The sequence below is a fragment of the Eumetopias jubatus genome, unplaced genomic scaffold (assembly GCF_037043125.1).
Source record: "Eumetopias jubatus isolate StellerSeaLion01/CBP00866 unplaced genomic scaffold, mEumJub1_p1.0 scaffold_7, whole genome shotgun sequence".
Lineage (NCBI taxonomy): Eukaryota > Metazoa > Chordata > Mammalia > Carnivora > Otariidae > Eumetopias > Eumetopias jubatus.
Genome location: NW_028274813.1, coordinates 52495341 through 52513910, shown reverse-complemented (window position 1 = coordinate 52513910; position 18570 = coordinate 52495341). Strand labels below are relative to the sequence as shown.

The 18570-nt window shown below is 36.3% G+C and overlaps 1 protein-coding gene and 1 pseudogene across 2 annotated transcripts in view; both read right to left on the bottom strand.

Moving 5' to 3' along the window:
* Positions 1–18570, bottom strand: part of MIS18BP1 (MIS18 binding protein 1) — a 46920-nt gene that overhangs the window by 8229 nt on the left and 20121 nt on the right. Inside the window, exons 6-12 of one of the 2 annotated variants that reach the window (XM_028101801.2) lie at positions 18131–18218; positions 16776–16933; positions 16022–16173; positions 15228–15324; positions 11138–12005; positions 2390–2562; positions 1501–1661 (exon numbers count right to left, since the gene is read on the bottom strand). In XM_028101801.2, the coding sequence (XP_027957602.1) occupies positions 1501–1661; positions 2390–2562; positions 11138–12005; positions 15228–15324; positions 16022–16173; positions 16776–16933; positions 18131–18218 (1697 nt within the window). The remainder of the gene's footprint in view (positions 1–1500; positions 1662–2389; positions 2563–11137; positions 12006–15227; positions 15325–16021; positions 16174–16775; positions 16934–18130; positions 18219–18570) is intronic. The other variant, XM_028101808.2, reaches the window with a different exon arrangement.
* Positions 6908–7820, bottom strand: LOC114207784 (small ribosomal subunit protein uS19 pseudogene; annotated as a pseudogene).

Here is an 18570-nt window from a genome sequence, read left to right as displayed (position 1 = left end):
AGCCTTTTAATATTGGAGATGATGTAACAATATTAAGAAAGAAGTAAATAAAAAAATTACCCCCGAAGTTTAGCTCACTAAAACAACTCTGAATTTTTACACTTCTATCAGTTGTATCTATCCATTTTTGCATTAATCTTAATATACATTTATATTCTAGAAATAGTCTCAAATTTGCAATTACTATTTATATTGTATTTGACTGTTTGTGAAGAACATCCTTATTGGATATATACATTGCTTCCAGTTTGCTGCTGTAAAGATAAACCTGCAATGAATAACTTTGTCAAGATTTTTGGCTTCGGGCACCTGGGTGGCTTAGTCAATTGAGCGTCTGCCTTCGGCTTAGGTCATGATCTCAGGGTCCTGGGATGGAGCCCTGCACTGGGCTCTCTGCTCAGTGTGGAGTCTGGCTCTCCCTCTCACGCTCCCTCTGTGCTCTCGCTCTCTCAAATAAAATCTTAAAAAAAAAAAAAAGATTTTTGGCTTCTTTTGAATTTCTTAGGATAAATTCCAATGAATACAATTAATCTAATGGATCTTGAACATGGCCATGATGCTTTCCAAAATGTATGATTCATTTTACATCCACTCATGTATGGCTACATCAGTATCTCCACTGCTTTTGTTAGTGGATATTTTCACTTATTTTTACAAAAGATTCTGTAACTTAGAATATATACATATGGTTTACTTAGTTTTCCTTTGATTGTCAGCTAATATAACCACCTCCCCAAGTATTCACTGAGTCTTCTGAATTTTTTTCTTGCCCACTTTTTCCCTGCAATCTTGACAATTTTTTTTAAAGATTTTATTTATTTGAGAGAGAGAGCCAATGAGCATGAGCGGGGGAAGGGGCAGAGGGAGAGGGAGAAGCAGACGCCTCACTGAGCAGGGAGCCTGACACGGGGCTCGATCCCAGGACCCTGGGATCATGACCTGAGCCAAAGTCAGATGCTTAACTGACTAAGCCACCCAGGCACTCCTTGACAAATTTTATTAATTCTAGTAACATCTGAATTACTTCTTCATATTATAAACATTGGCTTTGTTTGTTGTAAATATTTTTTCCCAATCACTGAAGTTTTTAGTTATATGATTTTTCATACTACAAAAATTCTTTTATACATTCAAATGTCAACTTTGTGCTGCCATTAAATCCCTCCACTGAATTTACTATACAGTAGGTAATAACTTTGTAAGTTTCCCTCATTGCATACGAAATTTTAAATATATACATTTAGCCTATTTAAACATTTCTGGGTTTTCAATTTGGCTTTACACCCATTACCTTTGGAACTCAATGACGGGTAGACTCTGGACACTGATGAGAAAAGCACGTACTGGCAGACTGCTTCCTATACTATACTTTGGGTCATGTCTGTGGAACTATCAATCCTTGGCCTAAATATTACAGATGAACACTAACAATACGTAAAAATGAAAGATGTAAAAGTCAATATAAAGAAAGCAATGATTTCATGCACTTAAGACTCTTACCAGTATTCTTTGATTCTGCAAAGGTGTTGTACTGAAAAAATCATCATGATCATCTTTTGGCAACTGTTCCAGAAAATCCCTCATTTGCTGCTTCCTTTTAAGAGTTCCCACTTTGGCCGTTATCTTAATAATTTGCTTCTTATCAGCATCACCTATCTTGCCTTAGGAGTCAGCAAAACATTTCATAAGGATTTGGTCATTTATAGTAACTGCTCTAAAGTTAACAGACTTTGTAAAATCTAAATTATATATTAAGTAAACTCATCCTCTATTAGTAAGTCTCCTATATAACAAAAGATTCTTTCTGTACTGGGATCTATGCAATATAATTAGCCCACAAGATACTCATGAAGAAACTACATAAGATAGCCAGGGTGAGGCAGAAAAGGTCTTTACCCAGTAGGAGAAAGGTTACCTCCTACATTCCCCTTGCTGAATGCCTAATTTATTGATTTTGTAAAAATATAAACGAATTAGGACAGGGACAGGGTAGTCCCAAAGGTTAGTATAAGCTCTGTCATAAACCCTGAGCAGGCATGTGTATTCCTGGGGAATATGAAAACTAAACTTATTCTGAATTTTATTATGAATTTCTACCCAAGTGGCCTCAAATTAAATTAGACTCTTAGAATAATCCAGATACTGAAACCTTTAGATCTAACTGCAAATTTCCTAGAACAAATTCAAAGCACAAGGCTGCTAAGGCTACTATTGATGGAATTAACTATCTAGATAAGACTAAAAAATTAAACAGATGATCTTCAGAATTCTTTCTAGCTTGAAAATTTGGAGAAAACATCTATAAGACAATGATACATGGATAAATATATCTAGTGAGTGATTAGAAATCAATATTGAGAACTAGGCAAAAACAATTTACAAAGGTTACCATTTTGGCCTTTGGGATTGACTGTTTTTTTCTTAGTGACAGGTTTCTGAGATCCTTTTTCTCTGGGATCTTCCGTGTATTTCCTCTGGCATTCTTCAGCAGATCGAGAACCTACAGCCATAGCTACATCTGACCAGAAACCAGGTTTGTGCTTTGGAAGAGATGCAAAAGCACTATGGAGGACCAAAACCAGTTAAAGAACAAGAAATTCAAATCAATAAAAACAACCTCCTGAATGCATACCACTAAATCAATGAGATTTATTGAGCTAAAGGAATTTTAACCAAAATCATTCTAGATAAGTGGGAAGAAGATACTATTCCTTCCATTCAGTAACTTACTTGAGTGCTTAAAATATGAAGATGTAATTTTACATATCTGGTAGGTATCTTCTATTTTGTTGTATTCTATGAAACCTGAAATTCATCTCAGGTCTTTCAACATCTTTTTCCTAAGTCCAACTATCAGTGATTTGATCTTCTGGGGGACTCTAGCATGACTAACATTTCAACACTGTTGCTCAAATCTTACCAGTGCTAACTATATTGGAAAATGAGCTCTTAGTTAAAATTCTTATTAAAAAGTATTATTCTTGCTCTCATTCTATCAAAATTTACAGAATGCAATATTTTACATATGATAATTGAGGGAAATGAAAATTGAAAGAGGAAAAAACTGTTAGTCACTATAAGGTAGTCACCCAAGTTAATAAACGAGTTATATTCTGAAAGTTTATTTGTAAATATTTAGAAACTGGTACACATATTTCTGCTTCTCTCCCTCAAACAGATTTTACATATTGTGGTTAAGCTGACAGTTCAGCCAGAAAAGATCTACGTAACTCACCAATTAACCTATGCAACATTATGCTGGTGAATTTTAAAAACCAGCTCTCTGGGGTTAAAAAGCCCTTATTTGTAGTGTTTGCCAATTTCCATATTGTAAATACCTCTGTCGTGGCTGATTTCAAGCTACCAACGTGATGTCCCTGAATGTGGAGTAAGAAATGTGTGATAGGACACAATTACACAGAATTTCCACCATACAGATACAATTGATGTAAAGAACCTTAAGGCTAGATAATAATAATAAAATGTAGTAAAATAATCAGGAAATGATGAGTTTAGGGTATTACTTAATAAATTTATCTAATTGTAAGTCTGTATGAATCAGCTCTTATGAACAGGTAGGAGTTGACTATAGAATACCACTCACTCCATTCATAAAAGGAAGACAAATACTTACAGGCATTAAACACTAATGAGTCTCTACTTTTTTGCATAATCAATCATTCCACAGGTGTCCTAAAGTGGAGAGCTAAAAGGATTTGGAGGCTTAAGCTTTCCTATTTGTGTACATCGTTAATTTGCAAGTACAGAACTGCCAGAAGGACTATCTTTCATAATAAAAATACTTAATGCATTTAATAAGAAATTAGTCTGTAATTAACACATCTCTACTTTATCCCAGATAATTTTAAAAAGCAAATTAAGTCACTGCAATCCTACTAAAAACTTGCATTTATAGGTGACAGAGGGAGAAAAATACAATTTGCTTTTATAACTCACTAGCATAAAAACCAAAGTATTTAATATGACTTTTACATTGTTCTTGTCTCTCTAATCTCATCCTATACTGTTCTGCCCTCATTTTCTGTACTCTGGTTATTTTGGCCTTCTCTCAGTATTTCTAAATATGCTTTCTTCCTGTTTCATTCAAAATGAACTTATGAAAATTTGGCTTAAATAATTTTTATTTGTCCTTCAGATCTTAGTTCAAGTATCTGCTTAACCTAAGTCAGGTTTCCCTGTTATATTTTCATAAACCTCTCAGAGTGATTATTTGCTAACTAGGCTATAAGCATGATGAGGAGTACATAACAGTGGGCTGCAACTAAGAATCACTTGAGGAGCTTACATCAAATGTACAAGCAAGCAAATAAGTTATTAAAACAAGCAAATAGATTCACAGACTCTACCCCTGAAGATTTCAATTTAGTACATTTGCAGTGGCAACACTTTGAATTTTTCAAAAGCTCCTCAGGTGATCATTCTGCTATGCAGTCAGGATTGGATTTGCTTTATATTCCAAGAAGCATTAAGTATTATATCTAATTAAGAAAGCATTATATCTACTTAAGTGGGGTAGCAGGAATAGGTGATGACAAGGAAGGATTATAGGAAGGAGTGACTGACATGTGAAATAAAATATGAAGGACGGATAAAATATAACAGGTGAAAATTAGGCAACAGTACTGGCAAAGAAATGAAGATGAGGAGACAGGACATGAGATCAGAGAATAGAAAGTAGTCCATATTTGTAGTATGGTAAATTTCAAAGGCATGGCTGCAGGTTAGAGCTTTGAGAAAAACGAGAAAAGCAGAGCCCAAACCCAAGCCTGTCATATCTAAATATTTTAATAGTATGCAGTCTGGGCACCTTAACATTTTTTTTAAGGTATCATACTAGCAAAATTGTCTTTTTGGGTATGGTTCTATGAATCTTAATGAATATAAAGATTTGTATAACCATGATCACAATTAGGATACATAACAGTTCCATTACACTGAAAAAATTCCTAGTGCTTCCTCTTTGTTGTCCATCACTACAACCACTGGCAATCATTGATCTGTTTTCTTAGTTTTTTCTTTCCAGAATGGAATTCTGGAAATGGAATTATACAGTATGTAACCTTTTGAACTGGCTTTTTTTTTTCACTCAGCATACTGCCTTTGAAATTCATTCAGGTTGTTACATATATCAATAGTTCTTACTTTTCATTACTCAGTAGTCCATTTATTCTAACAGTGTACCATGATTTATTTATGTAGAAAGTTCCACAGAAATCAACAGAGATGAGCTCTATAAAACCACCCCATAAAGCTGTTTGTGAACTTCTGTGCTCACACCACAAATTTTGACATATTTTCATTTCTGTTCAGTTCAGTATCTTTTCTCCCAAGACTTCTTCCTCTTTGACCCATGGATTATTCACAAGTGTGTTATTTAACTTTCGACTGCTTGGAAATGTTCCTGTTAGCTTTCTTTTATTGATTTGTGGTTTAATTCAACTATGATGCAAGAACAAACACCCTATGCATGACTTCAGTTATTTTAAATTTGTTGTTTTTATGACCTAGTCAACATGCTATCTGGTGAATGATCCACCTACCCTAGGAAAAGAATGTATTTTTTCCCCTATTGTTGGGTGGACTGTTCTACAAATGTTGATTAGCTAGTTGGTTGATGGTGTTGTTCAGTTCTTCTACAGCCTTGCTAATTTTCTGTCTACTAGTCAATTACAAGAGAAAAGCATTGAAGTTTCCAAATGTGGTTTTACCTAGCTTTTCAGTTCAGTCATTTCCTTTTAGTTCTCTGATTTTGATTCATGTATTTTGAGGGGTTTTTTTGTTAGGTGTATATACATCTAAGATTGTTGTCTTCCTGGTGAACTGACATTTCTTTTATCCTTGATAATTTTCTTGGTACTAAAATCTTTGACAGGTTTTAGTACACCCACTTCAGTTATGAGTTTCCATGGTATTTTTCTATCCTTCTACTTATAACTTACCTATTCACATTTGATGTTCTCTTACATGGCACTATAGCGGGGACGTTTTTAAATTCATTCTGACACTCTGTCCTAAATGGTACATTCAGACCACTAACATAATGTAATTACGTTTGGATTTAGGCCATTTTATTTGCTTTCTGCTTTGTTCTGTTTTCTACTTCTCGATTTCTCCTTTTCTTTCTTCTTTTGGGTTAAATTTTAGTATTTTATCTATTATATATTTGAAAATACCTCTGTCTAGTTTCTTAGTAGTTGCTCTAGGAATTACTACAGTACTTAATAGTCTACTTAGAATCAATATTTTACTGCTTCAAGTAGAAAAGAAAATTTACCATCATAAGTCCCTTCGTCCTTCCTCTTTATCTTGTAGTTGTTTTATGTATTAAATTTACATATACTCAAAACTCCAACTTAAAATGTAACATTTGCTATGAACCATTAAACACTTTAAAGAACTCAAGAAAAGTCTGTTGTATTTATCCAGATAGTTACCATTTCTCGTTATTCCTTCATTTCTGATATTGACTGCCTCCTTCCTTTCTCATTTCCATTCTGTTATTGAGCCTATCTAGTAAGTTTTTTGATTATTCTATTTCCCAGTTCTAAAATTTTCATTTGATCCTTCTTTTTGTCTTCTGAGATTTTCTAAATTTCTGTTCTTTTCAAGAATGTTTGCTTTTAGTTCCTGGAGTTTTAAATTTTTGACTAAGGGGCGCCTCGGTGGATCAGTCATTAAGTGTCTGCCTTCGGCTCCCGTCATGACCCCAGGGTCCTGGGATCAAGCCCCGCATCGGGCTCCCTGCTCTGCGGAGAGTCTGCTTCTCCCTCTCCCACTCCCCCTGCTTGTGTTCCCTCTCTCGCTGTCTTTCTGTCAAATAAATAAAATCTAAATAAATAAATAGATAAATAAATTTTTGACTAAAAGTCTGCCTTTATTGGCCGAATAAGCTACTTGAGAGGGATGAAGTGGGAGGAGTGGGTGGCCGGGATGCTCGGCCTGCAGTGCTTCACCATCCTGTAGGTGGTGAAGAACTGGCCCAGGTGCGTCCAATCATCTCGGGCTTGATTTCCATCTGGTTGAAGGTCTTGTCCTTGTAGGTATCACCAGGCTGCCCACCCTCTTGGGCATTATGATCATGTCCCGCAGGTGCTCCTTAACCACCTTGTGCTAGGCCATGGGGAGAGTTTCCTTCTTGGCCTTCCGCAGGCGCTCCAGCAGTGAGTGTGCCCTCCTCTAAAAACCACGGTTCAGCTTCCGCTGCTGCTGGGCGCTGTACCGCTGCATCAGGGGCTCCTGGACTGTCCGACAGCTGGTCCAGGTCCGTGCCGCAGTAGCTGAACTTGCAGAAAGTGCGCTTCTTCTGCTCCACTTCGGCCATCTTGTCAGCTCTTCGGAAAGGCTCCTGGAGCATTTTAATATACCTGCTTCACAGTCTTGTCAGATAATTACAACAGCTGTATCATCTCAGCATTAGCATTTTTTTTCGTGAGTTGAAAATTTTCCTCTTTCTTCATATACTGAATAATTCTGGACTATTTCCTAGGCATTTTGAAATACTGTAAAACTCTTGGTCATGTTTATCTATGGAGAATGCTTATGTTTTTGTTTTAGCAGGCAGTCAATCTGGTTGTAACCTGAGCTATTAATTCCAATCAGTCTTTCGTGGTTGTAATTTTAGTATGTCCTATTTTTAAAGCTTTGCAGTGCTATTATAATAATCCTGTGTGGGGGACACTGAGTGGCTGGCTGGCTTAGAAACTGGGTGGCAGTCTACCTCTTAGTTCAGTTGTCAGTCTTGGGTATGCTATTTAGGATCAAATCCTCACATGTGCAACTCAGGGGTGAGCCCAAAAGTTTATCAACAACTTTATATAGGGTTGCTTTCCCTAGCTCCTCCTCCCTTTGCAATTTTTAGTTCCCCAGGGTTCCTGTTTTGGGTTCTCTGGAAGAAACCTAGGGTTTTAGTTACCCAGCTCTGCAGTACACTTCATAGAGCTGTATCTTTCTGCAGTGCCAAGCACAAAGGACAGAAAAAGAAAAATGCAACACAAACACAGGTTGCCCTTTTTTTTTTTTTTTTTTAAAGATTTTACTTATTTGAGAGAGATAGAGCATGGGGCTGGGGTGGGAAGAAGGGGCAGAGTGAGAGGGAGAAGCAGACTCCTCACTGAGTGGGAGCCTGACACAGGGCTAGATCCCAGGACCCTGAGACCATGACCTAAGCTGAAGGCAGACACTTAAACTGAGACATGCAAGCACTCCAGTTGCCCTCCCCTTTTGAGACCTATATGTAATTGGAAGAAGGTTTCCTACTTTCAGAGTTTTAGGTACATGTGGGCTCCACAAGCTGCTGTGATTTTCACCCTTGCAGGATTACATGGAGACTGTGACGTAAAAGAAAGGAGAAAAGAAAGAAAATTGAGGGACTTCTACTGTTTCTGAGTGTTAATCGTCCCCTTTCCTTCTCCCCAAGCCAGAAGTGGAGGGCTTTTCTTTGAACTCTTAGTCATGCCTCAGTGCCCACTTCTAAGTTTTAAGTGGCCTTAATCTAGGTTAAGGAACACCAGAGAGAAAACTAGAAATATGCCCCCACTTCATTTCACTTAAAATTCTGGTCTTTCCCAATCCGCCTGCTACTATTTACCTTCCTTTTTTTTTTTTTTTAAAGATTTATTTATTTATTTTGACCGAAAGAGACACAGCAAGAGAGGGAACACAAGCAGGGGGAGTGGGAGAGGGAGAAGCAGGCTCCCGGCTGAGCAGGGAGCGCGATGCGGGACTCGATCCCAGGACCCTGGGATCATGACCTGAGCCAAAGGCAGACGCTTAACAACTGAGCCACCCAGGGACCCCTACTATTTACATTTCCTGAGTCAACAAACAGCTGTTCCATGTATTCTGTTCATAGCTGCACAGAAAAAAAGACTAGAATTTGCTTTCCTTGTCTTATTGGGAACTAGAATCTTAATTTCAGGCATTAAAATAATCGTAGATGATATGGATATACAGTAAAGGTTGAAAACCTTTACTACAACAAAATGATGGGAGATACAGCTGGAAAAGATAAAGTAAAAGTATTGTATGCTGTCAATGCAAGGCAGAAGGATCTCTATATAATTTGAAGATTGGTAAGAATGCAGGGAAGGTTTCTGATGTTAGAAGTACAATTACACATTAAAATTAATCTGGAGATACATAAAACAGATTACACATATGCAAACAAAGTAAATACAAGGCTACTTCCATAGTTCAGGCAGGCATTAGAAGTCTGAAAAAGAGTGGTGTGAAGAGAAAGGGTGCAGATGGAGTGATCCTACGGAAAAATCTATAGTTCCTTGAGAACTACTTTGATTTAAAAACAAAAATCAATAATGATAAAGTTTAGGGCGCCTGGGTGGCTCAGATGGTTAAGCGTCTGCCTTCGGCTCAGGTCATGATCCTGGAGTCCCGGGATCGAGTCCCACATCGGGCTCCCTGCTCAGCAGGGAGTCTGCTTCTCCCTCTGACCCTCTTCTCTCTCGTGCTTTCTATCTCTCATTCTCTCTCTCTCAAATAAATAAATAAAATCTTTAAAAAAAAAATAATGATAAAGTTTAACCCTAGTTGACTGGAAGTATTACATTTTCAGAATCAGGAATGTCAGGCCAAGTAGATTGGCAGGGGAAAATAAGTTTAGTTTTTGACATATTAAGTTAGAATCTCTTGCAAGTGAGATTTATGGAAAGATGCCCAATAGGCAAAAGGAAATACAAATCTTTTTTTAAAGGTTTTATTTATGAGAGAGAGAAAGAGAACATGAGTAGGGGGAGGGGCAGAGGGAGAAAGAGAAGGAGGACCCCGGAATCATGACCTGAACCAAAAGCAGACGTGTAACCGACTGAGCCACGGGAAATACATATCTAAATACGAGAACTCAGGACTAGGGATACAGAGCTGGGAACCCCTGTTCAAAGAGTAAAGTTAGAACTATGGAAGGAAAAGATCACTGAAGACTACATTATCACAGCAAGAAATCAGCAAAACCAAGAACTTTGGAGAAGGAAAATTCTCTGCCTGAAAATAAGACAGAGAAGGAACATTTAGGAAAATGAATGAGAAGAAACATAGTGGCACAGCGATTTCAAGTGTTTCAAGGTAGATCTGAAAATCAATTCTAAATGTTATTAAGGTTAGGGAGCACTCAAGCAAATGACTCACTGATTGTGGTATGTTTCTATATTCTCTTATCAATCACATCTTCCTTTATTTCTATTAGATCATTCCCATCAGCACACCACCATACTCTGGCTGAGTCCTCTTACAAATAAGCAACCAAACATACATTTTCCCTTATCTTCACACTCTTCTATTCCCTATCCATTTTTTTGTTCCCTATCACTGCCAATTTCTTGTGTTATCAACCTAGGTTGTCTTCACTCTCTCATTCACTCCCCACTGCTCAAGTACGCTCTAGCTTCCAATGCTACTGCACTACTCAAACTGCTTGTCAAGTCTATGCAGCTAAACCCAGTTCTTGTCAGACTTGGTTTATTAGCGGCACTGACCATGAAACCTTGGATGGGTCACCTAATTTTTGAGGCTATTTCTACTCTGCAAATGCAGGGGAAAAGACCATATTAAATAATCTGCAGGTCTGAATTCAGCTTTAAGGTTTTGTAATAGTAAATGTAACTATAAAATATTTCTTAAAATATGATGATCTGAGACAGGAGCATTTCTCTGTTAAAATATTTTTCCCTACCTTAATTGAGGTATAATTGTCAAAATTGTATAAAGTGCACATGGGATCACTTGATATACATGTTCAGTGTGAAATGACAACCACAATCAAATTAAATAACACATCCACCCCGTCACATAGATACCCTTTTCTTGAGGGGGAGGGTAGCTGTCTTGACAGATTAAATGGGAAGGAAAGGAAGATTAACTTTTCTTTTGCTTATATGCAAGCTGTAGTACCTAGTAGAAAGTTATCTAGTTAGTACCTAGTACCTAGTTGGAAGTTATCTGTATTCTCCCTCCATTCTTTGTATAAATTTCTCTCCACGTGTTTTTGGATATCTTCCATATTAATGATTAGAGGTCACTATATCAGCTCTTTATTGGAATTTTTAGGTCTTCCAACTGTTTTGTGGCCACTCTAGATATTTCAGAGTCAAATATAACGACTTACCAATGAAGTTTCTGTAATTCCTTCTCATTCCATTCTTCATCCTGAATTGTACCAGGAAAATTTTCAAAGGAATGCCTATTTGTCTCATTAGATCCCATCGCCTCAATAATTGGAGACTCATTCCTAATACAAGATTTCTGAAGATTTTCTTTAGCAGAATATCTAGCTTTCTTTTGTTTGATATAAAATTCACTTTCACTTTCTTCAGTTTCAGATTCAGAAATCACTGGGATTTTCCTTGTGGTGGTTCTTGTGCTTTTCCTCGGGTGAACCACTATTTCTTTGGTATTCCTTGCTCTGGTTTTCTTAGCAATTTCAGCTTTCTTTCCAATTCCCTTTTCTGTTTCGCTCTCTTCACTAGACAAATCTGATGAGGACTGATGCTCATAAAATGACATAGATGCGTTTTTGATTTTCTTCAATTTTGGAAACAACCTTGTATTTTTCTTAAAGTCAGAGGTGACTGTTTGGTCCTTTTTAGGACTAGATATTTTGATTTTCTGGTTGACTGTGAGTAAATCACACTGACTGCAATCTTCCTTGTTTTTATTTTTATGATCCACACTATACTCAAATGCATTTTGGAAGGTCTTTGTGGGCTTACTGATCATATGTGCAGTTCCATTTAAGTCTGATTTACTTTCTTTTTGATGCTTTGGCACTGCAAAATCTGTTACTGCTTTAATGGTGTCACAGGACAGATTATACTTCATGCATTTTTGTTCTATCACTTTTTTAGACTTAAGTGGTGTCACTAAAATATAAGCTTCCTTTTGATTAGGAGCCAGACGTTTTCTTTCTTCATCTGAGAAAAACAGTTGTCTTGAGGTTAGAATGTCAATGGATACATTCGATTCTTCAGTTCTCTCTTTAATTTCATAAGACAAAACCAAACATCAAAATCTCAAATTAGCTACAAACACAATAAAGCACAAAATTTTTTTCTAAAATATATTTTTTCCCCATAGACTCCACTCTACACATTACTGTCACTATTACTCTTCCTGAAGTACCAGTCTGTTCAGATTACTGCCCCTTCAATTGTAAACATATTTTTTATATCAACCGGTCCATGACTTCTTACAGTCTACTTAGTGTACAGATAAAAGTCCTCTGTCTGGCCTTCAATGTAGTTCTAATCTCACTGTACTCAATCTGAACCATATTCTATGCCTAGTATACCACTATTTTTCCCAATTTTCTTGATTCTCAACTTTCACTAATATCATTCTACTTGGAAAGTTTTCTTCACTCACAAACCAAATCACTACTTGCTTTATTTATTTATTTTTAAAGATTTTATTTATTTGACAGAGAGAGAGACAGCCAGAGAGGGAACACAAGCAGGGGGAGTAGGAGAAACAGGTTCCCAGAGCTAGGAGCCCAGTGCTCGTTTCGGCAGCACATATACCAGAGCTGGGAGCCCAATGCGGGGCTTGATCCCAGGACCCTGGGATCATGACTGGAGCCAAAGGCAGATGCTTAACGACTGAGCCACCCAGGTGCCCTTCACTACTTGCTTTAATTCTATTCTCTAATCTGCCTCATCCACACACTTTGTTCTGATTCCCTCAACTGACTGGAAGTTCTCCTTGAAATTTCCAGATTACTTTTATTTTTATTTTTTTTTTAAAGATTTTATTTATTTATTTGACAGAGAGACAGCCAGAGAGGGAACACAAGCAGGGGGCGTGGGAGAGGGAGAAGCAGGCTTCCCGCGGAGCAGGGAGCCCGATGCGAGGCTCGATCCCAGAACCCTGGGATCATGACCTGAGCCAAAGGCAGACACATAACGACTGAGCCACCCAGGCGCCCATTACTTTTAAATAATACCATGTTTGACAATGTGCCCTGCATTATAAACTCAAACTTGTCTTATCTTTGAACTAGACTGCAAAAAAATCTTTAATAGTAAGAATTTTGTCTTCATTTTTGAATTTTTTTGTTTTTGTTGTTGGAGTTAGTACAGAGCCTTTCAAATATGCAGTAAATGATAAATAAATATTTGTTAAATCAACTCTTTGGAGATAAAATATTTAGGTGACATAAGAAAACCACTAGGGTTGCTAAAACCTTACTAGGTATGTAATTCCTTACATGAAATGCAAGCTATCCTAGTTAGGGGAACAAGGAACTCTATTGTGTGGCCCCATTATCATCCTTAATGGTGGCAATGGAAACACAGTTTTGCTGAGTTGCCCAAACTCCATGAAGCATCATGGGATAACAATCAAACCAGAACTTGGGAATCTTTATTATACTGTGTCACTAAAGAAAGAAAATTAAAATGAGAGAACTTCTCCAATTTGCAACTTAAGAAACCAGAAGCCAAACTAACTTAGCTTCTAATTATAAATTATCCAATTGCAATTATAAATAATATATACAAATTATAAATCATCACACCAATCATCATAGTGAAATACTGCAACAACCTACACATATTATGTACCATTTTACAAGAAGAATGATAAAATGAAAGACTGATGAGTAAAGTTGGATGCTGGAGAGAAAAGAAGCCACTAAATTATAATTCACGGAGAAGTGTTACTAATCAAAAGTAATCCAGAAAATTTCTACAAGATTTCTCAATGGAATCATCTGTCTTCCTGAGGGAAGTGTTTTCTTTTAATTCCTCACATAAATCTGATTCAAATGTTCAACTGGCACTTTGAAAATTTTGAGCTTTCTAATTTTAAACAAAATACTTTTATTCTGAATATTTTTCTTCATTTTATTAAATAATCTGAATAAAAATTCATCCTATTCTGGATACTTTAACCTAAGTTGCATGATCCTGATAGTCTAAATATCAGGATCTAAATATTGATATCTAAATATCAATCTAAATAGTATTGCTTTTCCTCTCTACTTCTTTAAACACTTAATAAATGTTCTTCACTTTCATCGCCTTTCACTTAAACAAACTGAGGGTTGCTGGAATGGTGGGGGGTGGGAGGGATGGGGTGGCTGGGTGATGAACACTGGGGAGGGTATATGCTATGGTGAGTGCTGTGAATTGTGTAAGACTGTTGAATCACAGACCTGTACCTCTGAAACAAATAATATATTATATGTTAAAAAAAAAAAAAGATAGCAGGAAGGGAAAAACGAAGGGGGGAAATGAGAGGGGGAGATGAACCATGAGAGAAACAAACGGAGGGTTCTAGAGGGGAGGGGGGAGGGGATATGGGTTAGCCTGGTGATGGGTATTAAAGAGGGCACGTACTGAATGGAGCACTGGGTGTTATACGCAAACAATGAATCATGGATCACTACATCAAAAACTAATGATGTAATGTATGGTGATTAACATAATAAAAAAAGAAATAAAATAAAAATGCTACTAAGCTGATGGATTTAACTCAATATGAAATTTTAAACTTGCTAATGTATAGAGACAAGGCTCTTTAAATTCTGGTATGCAGGATTTCAATGAAATCATACTGAAAATCGACACACATAGCTAAATGATGGCATTAATTTCATAAAAAAATTCAGTCTTTAAACATTTCTTTTCAATGTAAACCAATAAAGATATATCACCTTAAACATTCCAAAAAGCATATTTAAAATAATGTATAGTTTTGTTATTAAAAAATTAGGGGTGCCTGGCTGGCTCAGTTGGTACAGCATGTGACTCTTGATCTCGGGGTTGTCAGTTTGAGCCCCATGTTGGGTGTATAGTTTACTTAAGAAAAAAAAAGTTTAAAAAATAAATAAATAAAAATTATTTAGTATCTAGATTAAGGAAGGCAAACCTACAATTAAATATGGTATGTAAGGTAACAGATTATTTTATTATGCAAATTATGTTATATAGAAAAACAAAACCCTATTGTACACCTGAAACTAATAACACTGTATATGCTTCAATTAAAGAAAAAAAAGGTATTCTAAAAAAAAACCCCCCAACATTTATAAACATTGAAATACGTGGTTTACCATTTTAGATTTGGAAATTTATGAGACCACTTATATATTTAATATAATTTTATTATATATTTAATATAATATGTACTATTATTATATTAAAAACATTTCAAGTAAGAGCTGTCTGCTTAATATAAAACCTATAAAGATATATTACCTTGCTTCTGACTTTTAATTATCGTTTCATTTGTTCTTTCACAATTTCCAAGTTTCTTTGAAGACAAGTTTTCACATTCTTTCTTTCCAATTAATTCCTTTAAAACAAAAAGACAGCTTTTTATTTTATTTTTTTAAAGATTTTTTTATTTATTCATTCGAGACACAGAGATACAGAGAGAGAGAGAGAGAGCATGAGCAGGGGGAGAAGCAGAGGGAGGGGGAGAAGCAGACTCCCCGCAGGGCAGGGAGTCCGATGCGGGGCTCAATCCCAGGACCCTGGGATCATGACCTGAGCTGAAGGCAGACGCTTAACTATCTGAGCCACCCAGGTGCCCCAGCTTTTTATTTTAATAACTACTGCCTATAAACATGACCTCAAGTATTTTCACAGTATGTATCAAGCATATAAATATCTAGGTACTTTTAGTTCTACAAATTTAATTAATGGAGGCATTCAGAAACATTTGCCAGAGTTTAAGCTTTTGGAAGCACCAGGTGGATATCCAGTATGTTAGATATTTCCTTTATTGATTTAATACCTGTGATATGTCAAGTGCGCGCGCACACACACACGCACACACTTTATTTAAGCCTCACTCTAAGAGCTAAACTTTCTGTTATTATTGACTGCACTTTTCCAACAAGACACAGAGAAAATAAATATCAAGACACTGTCAAGATGAACAAAAGGCTGATATTTAACAGAATTCATAATTTTTGATTTGGTCCCGAACCTTTTCAGTAGCATCACACCACTACTCTACATTATCACAGTGTACAGTAAAAGCTTACCTGATTAGATAAGTCATTTCCTCCTCCATTTTGAAAAGTATTATTTACTTGGTCATCTGGGAGACTTAATGGTGGTTTATTTTGGCAATTACCATGGCACACGTTTAATTCTGTGGCTCCTGGCAACCTACTGCGCTTACCATTTTTCACTTCTATGTGTACAAAGATGGAGATATCAATAAATTATTATATAGAAGATAAGCTGCCTTTCCACATTAAAGAATTCACTTTCAAAACTGTCATCTAGAAAGAGTAGTAAGTTAACGTTCATACTTTTTTCCAGCAGGAGGTAGGGTGGGATGTGAGGCAGATTATAGTTTTGGCAAAAAGTTGACACAACAGTTCTGCCAGCTACCTTTATAGCAATGGTCATTCAAAAAAACATGCCATTCCCTCCATGAAAGCAAACTGGTTTTGTCTATTAACAAAAATGTAATTTAATATAAAAATTTAGGCATCTGTAATATAGGTCCAAGGTAGGTTGTTAGCCTAAATACTTAAGTCTAGGAAACTGAAAGAACAATCATCTTTCATTAACATGTTTATTAGTGTTTTTGATTCTGATGAACTAAAATGTAATATTTAAAGAAGTAAGCAGAATGCTATGAGCAGACTGCACTGTAGTTTTTCAAGTATAAAAAATAAGAATTTAAGGCAGTGTAAGTCAAAAACTCAATATAATATAAACAGATAAATGTGGAGCTCATGTAAGAATTTACCACCATACCACGAGAAAAAAAAAGAGCAAACATACCCAAATGACAACAATCAACGTCATAAGTAGTGCTGGCTCTTTGGAGGACATCTGTTTGGTTTTCTCTTGCATTATTTTTTGATGATTTTCGTATATCAGGGACAAATCTTCCAGTTTTCTGTTTTTGTCTGGCCTTTCCCTCTTTCTTTTCACAAGCCCTAAAAACAAGTATAGTATTTTTCCTCTAATATTTGTTCTCAAAAAACAAAAACAAAACATACAAATAAAGTCCCTCGGATAAAGCTTCCCCCCACCCAGCAAAGATTACCTTTAATCTTACATTATTTAAGCCTTTATGACTTCTACCTCTTCCCCCACAAAGAACTGAAGGACAACACCTTAAATCAAAAGAATCAAATAAAACCTTGTAAGTGTTTACTACTCTATGCTCTTTTATTTTCTACTTAAGCTAATACTGTAAGAAAATTACAGGACAAATGCTGCCAGTTGCCTGTTTTTGGAAATAAATTTTACTGAAACACCGCCGCATTCATTCATTTAAGTACTGTCTACGGTTGCTCTTCCGTTACAAAGGCAGAGTTGAACAGTTGATAGAGGCAGTATGCCCATAAAAACACTTCCTATCTGGCTCTTTACCAGACCACCCCCTCCCCGCATTATAAGTTATACAATTATACTGTGATTAACTTATATCACTGTATCCTCTATGAGTTCCTTTAATGGCAAGAATTAATCAAATTTTCTTTGCTTTCCCTGTGCCAGCACAGTGTCTGCTAAGCAACTGATAATAACTACTGAAGAAATGAATGAAAGAAAAAAGATCAAGAACTTTACACTCATGTTTAACAGCAACATGCCTCTTAAAGGGTGGCTGAATGAGGATGCTCCCTGAAATGTCAACAGTGTTATTTTCCTTTTAGATTTATTCCATATGACAGAAGTTCTAGTAAAGTATTACTGCTGAAGTTCTAGTAAAGTATTACTGCTTTCTAAAAATCCAAAACCAGAGGGCGCCTGGGTGGCTCAGATGGTTAAGCATCTGCCTTCAGCTCAGGTCATGATCCCAGGGTCCTGGGATCGAGTCCCACATCGGGATCCCTGCTCCTTGGGAGCCTGCTTCTCCCTCTGCTTTTCTCGCTCTCTGTCTCTCATGAATAAATAAAATAAAATCTTAAAAATAAATAACTAAATAAAAATCCAAAACCAGAGAGAACTTCAAAACTAGCATTCCCCACCCCCCCAAAAAGAAATTAAAACCAATTTACATTGGTTACATGGACAGATATTTTTATAAAAGCCCCTCAAATTTTATATGTAAAATGGGTGCAGCATTTTATCAAATGTAAATTATACCTTAATAAAGTTACTTTTTTAAAAGTTAAGAAGTACTTTACCTTAATTGTTCCAGAAAATTATCAATATGCTCTTTCCATTTGTCTGGAAAGCCAAACATAAACTTCCTTATGAGACAGTTTGGATATCCTATTTAGCAATAAACAAACAAAAATTATCTAAAAGCCGAGAATTTTAAAGACATGTCATTGATTCATTAGATCATTGAAAAAATATATACTTATTGCTCACTTTGTGCCAAGCACTGCCACAGATATTAAGGATTCAGGAGTTAACAGAACAAAAATTCCTGCCTTCATGGAACTTGCCTTTTAGTGTGAAAGAGAAAGCAAACCAATAAATAAACATCTTGTTTGTTAGATGGTCATCAATGCTATGGAGAAAAATTATGCAGTCAATGGGCAGAGGGATACTAGTGTATTTATGCTGGGGAGGGAAGAGGGGTGCAGGCAGCATTTTTAAAAAGGACAGTCAGAGAGGT